At 35.5% G+C, this 12,603-nt stretch overlaps 1 protein-coding gene across 1 annotated transcript; it reads left to right on the forward strand.

Moving 5' to 3' along the window:
- Positions 1-241: 241 nt before the first annotated feature.
- On the forward strand, positions 242-9,624 carry shop (sulfite oxidase). The gene is made up of 10 exons (XM_019045862.2): positions 242-600; positions 1,662-1,834; positions 2,653-2,940; positions 3,368-3,527; positions 4,249-4,438; positions 4,921-5,052; positions 5,407-5,599; positions 6,347-6,547; positions 7,320-7,495; positions 8,195-9,624. Exons 1-10 carry the CDS (start codon positions 572-574, stop codon positions 8,324-8,326), a joined length of 1,674 nt encoding a protein of 557 aa, XP_018901407.2. The 5' UTR covers positions 242-571; the 3' UTR covers positions 8,327-9,624.
- The last annotated feature ends 2,979 nt before the right edge of the window (positions 9,625-12,603 follow it).

Here is a 12,603-nt window from a genome sequence, read left to right on the forward strand (position 1 = left end):
ATATTAATTTTTGTATGAGCTCAATAAAAACATGTTACTGTTTTTTTCATTATAGCTGTCTCACACCAATCCTAAGGCTCTTGCGAGTGAAGAAATTAGACCGGAAATAGCGAATATTTTTCTAAACATTTTCAATTTTCGCGCTTCAAGCGGTGTTTTTGACGTAGCCAATCAAATTTCGTAAATCCGCTGGAGAAGTACCGGGAAGGGGTAAGCGGAAACAAAAAATTCAAAACATAACCTCTATTGATAAGCCCGATAAGCCAACTCGATTGACGCAATTAATCCAGAGAGTATAGTGGAGGATAGAAGCAAACGTGTTACATCAAAATTTCAACAAGTGTCAGTGATAAAACCTCCCACGATCTGCAATTTTAACCCGAAATCAAATGTCTCATTTATCAATTCAAGTGGTGCCACTTAGCATATCTCATCAATTCAGCAAGCTCTTATCAGGTCTTGATTCTTGTCATCAAGACCAATGAGGAAACCTCTCTCTTAACTAAATTAAAAACATCAATACTCTCTTTTATATTTTACTCCAGGCGTGTGTTTCTCTATAGCTCCATCAATGGCTTTATCAAGATTCTTCATCCATAGGTGAGATTTTTATACATACAGACGTAAGCACATTCTGCTGCAAGTACAATTTATTTACATGGCACACCCATGCCTGAATTTGCCAAGTGAGCAAAGCGGCTGTTGCATTGCTGTGAGTGGGAACGGATCAATACATTAAGGTGATTCGTCAAGCTCAAGCGACATGGTCGAACTGGCATGCGATATATCGCATCGATTAAATCTTGACAGATTTTGAATTTTTAGCAAACCAAGGACGATAGCCCCTGCGCATAAGTCTAAAGAATCATTCTAAACCCAAATATCGGCAAAATTCAGAGAAATGAAAGCAGAATAGTGGCAGGAAAAAACCTCGCATACGATTCAGCTATCGATTTCTGTATCGAATGCGAGGTTTTTTTCCTAACACTATTCTGCTTTCATTTCTCTGAATTTTGCCAATATTTTGGATTAGAATGATTCTTCAGACTTATGCGCAGGGGCTATCGTCCTTTGTTTGCTAAAAATTCAAAATCTGCGGAGATTTTTGACCTAATCAATGCGATATATTGCATGCCCGTTCCACCACGTCACTTGAGCTTGACAAATCACCTTAACTTGAACTATTACTGGCTAGTGAATTAACCATCTGATTGAGTACCATAATAACTCTTGGAGCTTGGTCTATCAATATCCTTTATCTACAAGACGTAGGTAGAGGCCACATGATAAAAAGCACCTTTTTCACTCTTTTTCTTGCATTATCTCAGAACTTGAACTCACATTAAGGTAACATTTATCATGTGAATAATTGCCTGAAAATATAAGCTAGCACATAGTACATTGATAATTCCTTTGCTTTGACAAGTGTATCGTGTTTCTCAGAAGTAAGCTGAAAGATTGCAATTTGTCATGTCATCACATGAACTACTTCCAACCAATCTTCATTCCATCATCATTGTGGTTGTAAAACTAACGGCTTTGTCCATTTCAACCTTTCTTTTAGAAGTATCTGATCGCAATGAAGCAGGTGAAAAATTTAATGTGACCCCCTTACCTCTCACCTTACCACCTCCATTAAGAACGATTCTCTTATTCCTCAGGAGTATCAAGAGCAAGAATATTTTGTCTTCATGCTCTGTTTTTAATCTGCAAAATCAGAGGCTCAGTTATGAGCAACCTCCCATCAAAGAAGAAAATAATTTTAGAACAAAACATCTGTGGCGAGTTGGAATTGGATTATGCCTCTTTGGGTGCTCATACTACTTAATTAAAAGTAAGTTGCTCTCTTTAATTTTCTCCTTTTCCTCTCTTATTATATTTTTCTTTCCTTTTTTTTTTTTACCAACCACAACTTTCAAAAAACATGCAAAAATATTTAATTAAAAATAATCCTTCAGAGGAGAAAATGACCTAAGTGTCAACAACTTAAAATTTGTATATTCTGTTGCATGAAAGAGTATTTTTTTTATTTTTTTGACATCTAAGGAACAATTGAACTAAAGTTATGACAGTTTGAATTTGCCATTTAAAAATGTTGTTTTGAAAAAAAATTGACTTCAAGTTTAAAAATTATCTGCTTGAACTGAACTGCAAGTAAATAATCTTATGGAATACCTAGGTATAGGTACGCACCTACTATTAATGAATATTCTGCACATAAGCTCAACTATGGAATTTTTCATCTATCATGACTAAAGTTGCTCTCCTGAGAAATTTGCCTCCAGGGATAAAGTTCCCTCTTTCCATAAACGGTCACAAGTCCAAAAAATATAAGAAAATATCGCCACAGACAATAGCTAAATGTCTCCCAAATAGAACAGTAACTGTCATTTTTCTTATTGGGATCTAACAATTAGTTTTTGAATACTAGACAAGCAGGTATGCACTGCTTATGAATCAGTATATTCTAAGATGTTCTGTAGAAAACCTTTAATTGTCGTCATTTAACTTTAAGGAACCAAATTTATGTTAAGATTAATCTTAATGGTTTGTGTTAGACCCTAGATAAGACAAAAAATTGTAGTTATTTTTTATTTTTAGTATCATAATTTGTATCAATGTGTTTTTTGTGCTTTTTTCCATGAATTTCAGATGAATATCTCTATGTTGTTTCTGCAACAACTGAGAAGAGTAAGGCTACAATCAAAGGACTTCCAGAGTACACTTTGGATGAAGTCGCGGATCATGCATCAAAAGAAGATGGAATTTGGGTAACGTACCAGAGAGGAGTTTATGACATCACAAAGTTTGTCGAAGAGCATCCGGGAGGATCTGAGAAGATTCTAATGGCTGCTGGAGGATCTTTGGAGCCTTTTTGGTCCATGTACAGTGTTCATCAACAACCAAGTATTCTAGCCATCTTAGAGCAGTTCAGAATAGGTAAGGAGGCTCCTAGCTCTCATCAGAATTTCAGATGATATTAAAAAGCAGCGCATGTCAACTCAAAAGAGAGCTCTGATCAGTATCAGAGTTTAAAGCCCCTCAAATACTTAGTCAAATAGGTATGCAAGCAAAAATTGTGCTGAAACATCGCTAGAACTGGGGAAAGAAAAGAAGAGACACAAGTCACATCAGTCTGGATGCATCAATCATCAGTTGACCCTTTGGTTATCTGTTGAATCTAACCAAATATCTGTTGAATGGTGCAATTTTTGGATGTGACATTTGTCTCTTCTTTTCTTTCCCCAGTTCTACTCGTTCTACTATGTGTGGAATCGGAGTGATGGCAAGGTAATTTTAACTTAATCGAGTAGTTTCATTGAAGCAAACTTTCTAATGTCAATTGTTGTTTTTAATTTAATCTCAGGAAACTTATCTGAAGCCGATGCCAAAGAGGTTGCTAAAGACGTATCTGATCCGTATTTGAACGACCCTAAGAGGCATCCAATTTTGCATCCCTCTTCTTTAAAGCCCTACAATGCGGAACCTCCTCCATCTATCCTTGTCGATAGTTATGTAACACCAAAGTAAGTTTTCACTCTACCTACCTAATCTATGTAAGTTTTCAATTTCTTACTTAAGTCAATTGAATAATGAGCATCTAAAATTTACAAGAACATTAGGTATTTTGAGAATAGCAGAGCTAAAAAACCAGATTCAGGTAGAGGTGCAAAAAATTTAATTTTCCTCTTGTTTTAAACAGAACAAGGAAAAACGTAAAATGACCTTTTTTCTACTGGTTGGTCAGTTTGCTGTTTACTTCTACTTAAAATTTTTTTCTCTTTATTTACTCCAGATTTAAGAGAACAGCTCTCAGTATCAGCCTACGATATTGGTACAAATCATTTGAGTGAGTCTTGATAGCGAGAAACATTTTACCAGAGTCACCTTTTGACTAATGACTGAAATTTTATTCCCAATCTCTTTTTCTGCTATTTTTGTTGTTTTTTTCTGGTATGATAACTGCAGTTAAGCATTAAACTCAGTTAATATCTCAGTAATTCAAGATTAGGCTGTGATGATTATGACTGCTCGAACGACACATATTGTTGTGCACAGCCACCTCCAGCCTTCGATGCTTCATGCCTTTTTAATAGATTGCATTGAGATCTTTTGCTCAACCCATCCAGATTTATAAAAAAGGACTCATAATTAGATTTTCTCTCCATGTCAGTAGTAGAAATACATTTTTTTTATGACTAGAAAAGATTTTAAGGACAAGATTCATAGCTGTACATTTTTTCACAGTGACTTATTTTATGTGCGAAATCACCTGCCAGTCCCGAAAGTTGAAGTTTCAACCTACAAATTGAAAGTCTATGATGCAAACATGAAAGAGACAAGTTTTTCTCTAGAGGATATCAAAACCAAGTTTCCAAAAGTGACGGTAACTGCTACTGTCATGTGTGCTGGTAATCGGCGCGGTGAAATGGTGAAGGTAAGTTTTGCAAAACATTGCATCAAATACACAACATTCTGTAATTACTATATCTTTTACCCTTATAGTTTTTTTACCGTAATAAAATAGGACAAATGGGTCTTACTACCTATCAAATCAAGCTCAAGAATCGAGTGTTTTTTTAAATTTTTGACACTAAATTTCCTTTCTGTTCTAGTCATCGTGATAAGGCTCAACTTTTTACAAGGATCTTGAGAATTTTTCATTTTATTTTACCAGCCACTTCTCATATCTCACTAATATCTAGATTTTAACTGTCTCGAAGATAAATGATGGAACAACAAAATCATCAATTGTAATTGTTGATTCAATGGTAACAAATCATTTTTCTGATCGATTTGATCAGAAATCATCAATTATCAAGATGCTAAGAAACTTAATAGACTTGAATTTTGCATTTGCTTGTTTTCTCCCAGGAATAGTTCATGTAGGTATTTTATGTTCAAAGGATTATTTTGCAGGTGAAACCAGTGAAAGGTTTAAGCTGGGGTCATGCAGCCATTGGTAATGCCACTTGGTCCGGAGCCAGATTACACGAAGTTCTTCGAAGTTTAGGAATTGATGAGACCTCTCCAAATATTGAACATGTTCAGGTCAGTTGGTAAGTCAAATTTTTTCATTTTATGAAGACTTCTCAGTCACAAACTGGATAGGTCATATATTAATTATGTACTCCCAGTTTTCTTCAAAATCATTGGAAATCAACTCGAATAATTTCTACTTTAGATGAGTAGGATGCTAATTGAAGCATACTACTCCTTAATCACAGTCTGTAAGAGTTCAATCCTATGTTTTGGTGTGCATTAATTGTAGGATCAGTTCATTGATTCAGTTAATTTTAACTTCTGAAAAATTTAGAATTAAAGCAAAATTGTGTTATTATTTGGATAAAAACGTATCTATTTACATTTAATGAATTTACTTTAAAATATTCCTTCTTACTATAGTTTGAAGGATTGGATACAGATGGTGTGAGCGTTTTCTATGGAGCCTCAATCCCAATTGAAAAGGCGTTAAACCCTGCTGGAGATGTAATTTTAGCCTATGAAATGAATGGTGAACCAATTCCCAGGGATCATGGATATCCTCTCCGGGTCATCGTACCTGGTATTGTCGGTGCTCGAAATGTCAAGTGGCTAGGTAAGATATGCATCTTTCCTGAATCTACCATGTTTCAAAAAGTAACATCAAAAGTTTATCATTGAAAAAAGTTATCTAAAAGGAACAACATTGATAAAAATTGCATAATTTCTTTATATCTTTTAGGAGTCCCTCAAAAAGTAGTGTTACAAATGCTATAACTTCAAAACTAAGTACATGAAGCTTTATCTTGGTATGTTTGAAATACATAGCTAAAAGCTTTAGAATTAGACCAAGATCAGCCCTTTTGGTGGGAAATTAAAAAAAGTTATGAGGGTCTGGAAAGTGAGTATTGTGTTGACCCCTACGACTTTTAACAAAGATTTTCGTTCCCAAAATTAGTCTCAAAAACTACTATCCGATGCGCTATTACGCCTCAAACAACTTGGCAACACCAAAAACACTCGGTGACATTCATGGTGGATGTCATCCTGCTAGGAGACCCAAAAGTCCAAAGGGCTAGTAGCCCGGTCGTCAGATTGCACCCCCAAAATTGGGGAAATCTGGTCAGTGCAAAAAAACTCCTTGGTGCACAAGGAAGTATCGCTGTTACTGAGTAATTTTTATTCCGTTCTGTCCTCTAGGGAATATCATGATTTCATTAAAAAATCTCTTAGATTGGTCTTTCAAACAAAACCAAGAGAAAGCATCTACCTAGCTTAATTTTGATGGAATAGCATTCGTCTCAATACGTTTTGAACATCCTGCGTAATTTTGTTGATCCTTAGCAAGTGTTTTATTTTACAGGCAAAATAATTGTTTCCAAGAATGAAAGCGAATCACATTGGCAGCAAAATGACTACAAAGGATTTTCTCCAAGCACTGATTGGGATACAGTTGATTTCAAAACTGCACCTGCTATTCAAGAGCTGCCTGTGATATCTGCAATATGCGATCCCTCAAATTCAGAAACAATATCAGTGAAAAATGGCAAAATTACAGTGAGAGGTATTTTTTACAATCATTTTAAACTTGATCACGCTAAATGCTGTAAAAAACGTTTCTCGTATATTCCTTTTCTCATCAGCTCCCAGTTTCTTACCTTGAACATTCCCTTTACCCGTTGACTTTGAAGTATTAAATCAATTTCACCAGATATTATGGAGCACAACCAGTGGCTTGATGTACTTTGCGAAAAATCGATTGATCTGCTATACAAACCTGTGAAAAAGGATCAATAAACAGGGTATTAGCAACAAACACCTTAATAATCTATTCTTCACTATAGCTTTAAATAGGGAAATATCAATAATCGATCATTCATGCCTCGTCAGCACAACATACGGTGCTACATCTGCTAATTGCTCTCAGGTCGATATATATATTTTAAATAATCTCTACTTTCATTCAAACTCATTTATTCAGATTTTTTCTCTCTTATTCCAACATTAAAGGAGCCTTTCTCTCTTTTTCTGTTTTATTAAAAAGATTTTGTTGTCCTGATAACAGCAATCATATGATAATCTAAATCAATTTTCTGTGGTATTTATCACATGAAAAATTACTTTGAAGGACACAATGCTACTTAACATATTCAACCTCAATGATGGTCTAAATTTGAGTTTCTTCAAAATTTGACGTGTATAAAGTGTTATTTCATTGCCTCATGAAGACTTTGATAGTCTTATTATGCAACAAACTTTATCAGTTTTTACATAGTTCATACATAGTTTCAAAGTTTCATTCCTTTAAATATATCCTCTGCCTCCCAAAATTTTAGGTTACGCATGGTCCGGAGGGGGAAGCAAAATTGTTCGTGTAGATGTGACAGGGGATCAGGGTAAAACATGGCAAGTTGCGAAACTCATCGATGAGGAGGCAGATGCTCGCCCATACCGTCATTGGGGATGGACCTTATGGACTGCTGAAATTCCAGTCTCCTCAGGATCAAAGCAGGTACCCTAAACTGGCAGTCAGTGCCTTACTTGTTTAACACAGTTTCATAGAATCTCTCCTGAGTCCATGGCAAAACTAAGGAAATGAATGCATTTATTTCCAATTGCACATAAACTACAATGGACCGCATACTATTTGAACTTCACCAACCGATACTTTGAAAATTTCCAAATTTACCGCATAAATAAGAAAAAAAATTTCTTGTTTGCATACATTCAAAATTCCTGCTCACATAAAAACTAAAGCCTATTCAAGTCAATTAGAACACTGAACTAACCTATATATGGTTCACAACGGAATAATTTTTTCTGTATTCCTAATCTATCTCTAGACGCTCACAAGTTTTACAAATTAGAGATCAATTTCGTCAAACCTAACACTGAGTATTAACCAAATAGATAAGATTATGCCTATTCAATGGCTGATTTGACATGTTTTGATTTTGGTTATTTTACAAGAAAAAAGTTCAACTCCATTGATTCTAATATCAACAACAAAAGTCGATTTTTCCTTGGTGGGTGAATTTTGGAAGTTTTTGATACGTTCCAAGCGTTTTACAAGAAATTTTGATGAGGAGGCATGTCTAATTTTCTTAAAGATGTGAATCGGTTTCTCTCTGAATCCTGTAAGTGTTTTTGTCTTATTTTCCAAGCTTTCAAATCTTTTCAGCATAAGTTACCCTTACCTTCTATTCTCTAGGTTGAGCTATGGGCAAAAGCAGTGGATTCCAACTACAACACACAACCTGAAACCTTTGAGAACATATGGAATTTGCGTGGAGTTCTCTCAAATGCATATCATCGAATCAAAGTAAATCTAAAATATGCGTAATCAGTTGATCACTAAATTTTGAGGGATTATTCACCTCTTTATATTTTTTGGGCAGGATACATTAAAATGTACCATTACTGCTCATGATGCAGGATACACAAAACACCTTGAAAGATTATTAGTACGGGTTATTTTTCTTAATGTATGATACCATTGTAAATTATCTTAAAACCATGATATTAATGACAATACTCCTAAACAAGCAAAGAAAGTAAGTTTATACACTTTAAAAAATTTTCATGTTTTTATCTCTTTTTTACTGTTCTTTACTCTAATTTTTTCTGACATCCTTTTTTATACTTTTACAAATTTTGAAGTTTGAAGAATGTGCATTACTCCTCCCCCCTTTTCTCTGGTTGTCCTCAATCCTCTCTATTTTTTATCTCGTGTCCACCGTCTTGCTTAAAAAACTGCTGCTAGAAAGAGTCCCAAATTTTGGATTAGAGAGGCTGCATGATAAAATACTATGCATTCCAAACCCTCTTTAAACAATTCAACAGAAATAATGCTCACTCATATTTTCTCTCTTTGTTCCTTTTTCCTTTTTTTGATTGTTCCCCTTCTAAACCCTCTTTTTCATACCCTTAAAATTTTGCGGACATTTATTTTGTAGTGCGTAACCGTTTTCCTCTTTTTCGTAGTTGTCTTTGCTCCTCTCTGTTTCCTATCTATTGTTCTTCGCCTTACTCAAAAAACTTTGAATTAGAAAGAGGCGCAAATTGTAGACTAGGAGCGCTGCATGATTCAATGCTGCGCATCCTTTTACATTTTTTTGTTTAATGTAACAGGAAAAATACTTATTCCTTCACTCTTTTGTTGCTGAAATTTTCAGTTTAATGTGTGAAAAAAATAGGCATTTACACACTGAAGAGTAGTGTATTGATTGAAGTCGAATTCTATGAGGTGCCATGATTTTTTAAATGATGTATAAATTTATAATTGTTGATTATATTTTGTTGAAATTTTGTACCTTATTTTTTTCTCTGCTTAGACCTATAATTATTTTGGAGGGGCAAAAATTAAATGCTTTTGTGTTCCACCTCTGTTAGGTAATTAACATAATAATCATTGTATTGTCTCTCTATGTTAATTTGCTTTAACGAAATTTTAAGATTAAATTTAAGAACTTGGTTATCACAATCATTGTAACGTATTTGTCGTAATTTATTGCTATTGTGAACATTCGGCTCTGTTGAAATATTAAACTTCACCAAAAAGAAGCTTAATAATAGTGCTTAACGATGGCAGTGGCATAATTACAAAAATAAAATTTTCTTGTTACTCAAGTATTCAAAAAACCTTCCTTGTCCATCTCTAACTTACCTAACACCGTAAGAATTTCAAAACTAACCATACTTAAGTTCCTGAGAGCGTTATGAGGCAAAAAAGTGTCTTATTTTAGCACTGGTCAGTCCCTCATTAAAATTAAAATTTAGGTTCTAGAAAGTCTGCATAGTTCCTGATTGATGAAATTAAGCAGAAAAGAAAAAGAAACATCCACAAGTAGGCTTCACATCGAAGCTCCTCTCTTGTTGCATTCATAAAATAAAATCTATCAATTAATTTTTTTGAAAGTATTTCAGAATACTTCTGTAAGACTCAGCCAGCGGCCCGATTATTGAAACTATGTCAGCCCGACACGACAAGACATAGCCCTATCTTAACCATGCAATATATCGCAATTCGATGTCTTACCGGGCTGGTTTAAATTTCAATAATCGGTCCGCAGGAGACTCAAAGAGGTCACATTTGCTGTCTGACTCTGCCACTGCTGAAAAAATTTTAAAAATAAATCCTGCAACATCTGTTGTGAGATAATTCCTCCATCCTGGACTTTTTCTTCATGGAACAGTATTTATTACAAGGATTTGTTTTCCTTGTCAGACTCAAAATCAAACATTTTTCATAGATAGCTTTTTTTTTTACCTAATCTGAAAGAAAATGGGTACCTAAGGCCCCAAATATATTTCAAAGCAAGGGAAAGCTCCTCTTCCCTCGTGGTTATGCTCTATCCTCTCAGATCCAGTCACTCGACTCAAAAATTCATGGTGGAAGTCGCGAAACATGAATCTCAATTGTGACATTTTGAAACCAAAGGAACTCCAACGAACACTCAGATTCAATATTTTCAATTTTCTGCGTATTTCATTAATAGAACTTTTTTGTGAAGGGTATAAAGGAAAATTAGGAGGAAATAATGCTCAACAGTTTTATTCTAAATAATTTAACGTGACAAAAAAGTTTCAAAGCCACACATTTTGAGATGTTCGTGTTTTGCGACTTTTACTATTGATATGTATTTCCCAACCAATTTTTGAGATTTTTCATCTAAAGCCATATTCAGTCGCTCGACTACAGTTTGATGAGGCGGCGCAGTTTGTCGAACCTCGAAAAGAAGGGTGACAGAAAGTTCGACCGCTTGCAAGGTGGCAGGGAACGAGTAGCAAAGGTCGACATCGGCAATGGTCGATTCGTGGCGAACGGTCAGAGGTCGATTCGCGAACGGTCATACGTCGATGCCCGAACGCACCGAACCAATCGAACCTAGTTCACCATTGTGCATTATATTTTACTATTCATTTTATGGGTGCCACACACGGGAGGGATGAGGCGCCCAAAAGTGAGGCTCTGCTGCGCGCGCACGTCGCATGTTTGGATTGTAATTTCGCGGCAGATTCGAACCTAAGGGGCGAGTTCCATAATACATTCTTCTCAAATGCACAGTATTAAAGTAAAAAAAGTCCAGAGTTTTAATCACGATTACTTTAATTAAATTTAACCTCTCGTAAATCCATACGTAAAAAGGGTTTCCTTCTCCGTAAATTTTAACAGTTTTATAGTGAGTTTAGTGATTAAAATTTACAATTTTTAGGAGATTTTTTAAAGTTCTTACTACAAGGGAATGTCTTGGCGAAGATTCTTTACTTTAACTCGCTTGCTCTTGACTTTCACATGGATGAAGCTAGCAGAACTTTTCGTGGAAGGGAGGGGGAGGATACGCTCCCAGGTCGCTCCCTCGAAAAAAAGAAGAAAAACCGCAACAATGATGCTGTGGGATGTTTCTTTTGTGGGGGGGGGGGGGGGGAGCCTCTCGAGAAGGACTGGGCAGTGGGCTCCTCTGATGCCAGCTTTGCTCTCTCTCTCTGATATTTTGGTACCCTGCTACGAAATTTCTTTTCCATTTTACTGTTAGCCTTTCATCCTTACTGCTACACGAATTGTTAATTTGAGAGAATAAGATTGAAGGAAATTCATTTGTGAGCTGTCTGGAAAAGAGAATTGGACGTATTTATGCTACAAGGAAATATGTGCAAATGAGTGAAAGCAAAAAGATTTTTCAAAAGAAATTCAAAAGAAAAGCAAAATTCAAAATGTAATAATTCATACAAATTACGAATTCAACAAATATTGCCATTAATACTTTAATCATCACTTAATCAGAATACTGCTTCTTGAGCACACTGATGGCCTAAGTCCAAAAACATGCATTTTGGATTCAAGACGTTAGTCATTTTCCAACATGTTTATTTTTTCTAAGGAGAAATGATCCCAGTTTTCTCTTTTAATTTCCGTTGATTTCTCTTCAAGACAGAAAGAATATCCTGTAAAAATTTCAGACGTTTTTCTGCAAAGATACTCAGGAGACACATACATTTATTAAACTTAGTAATTGAGGTAGGTACCTATGTGTTTCTAAATGTAGGTACGCTATAGCAATAGACTTATGCCTATAATCATAATTATAGCGGGTGCAGGTACCTATTGCTTTTATCGAGGAAATATTGTTTGAGATTTTTGAAGCTTAAGGATTTAGAAAAGAGACGAGAAAGTGCTAAAGTAAAATTGAACGTATTTATGCTGAGAAGAATTATGCGAAAATAAATCGAATCAAGAGGATCTATGTGCATAGGGCTCACAAGCTACACTAATCTTTTTGCTTTCACTCATTTGCACATATTTCCTTGTAGCATAAATACGTCCAATTCTCTTTTCCAGACAGCTCACAAATGAATTTCCTTCAATCTTATTCTCTCAAATTAACAATTCGTGTAGCAGTAAGGATGAAAGGCTAACAGTAAAATGGAAAAGAAATTTCGTAGCAGGGTACCAAAATATCAGAGAGAGAGAGCAAAGCTGGCATCAGAGGAGCCCACTGCCCAGTCCTTCTCGAGAGGCTCCCCCCCCCCCCCCCCACAAAAGAAACATCCCACAGCATCATTGTTGCGGTTTTTCTTCTTTTTTTGAGGGAGCGACCTGGGAGCGTATCCTCCCCCTCC

Source organism: Bemisia tabaci, chromosome 3, assembly GCF_918797505.1.
Source record: "Bemisia tabaci chromosome 3, PGI_BMITA_v3".
Classification (NCBI taxonomy): domain Eukaryota; kingdom Metazoa; phylum Arthropoda; class Insecta; order Hemiptera; family Aleyrodidae; genus Bemisia; species Bemisia tabaci.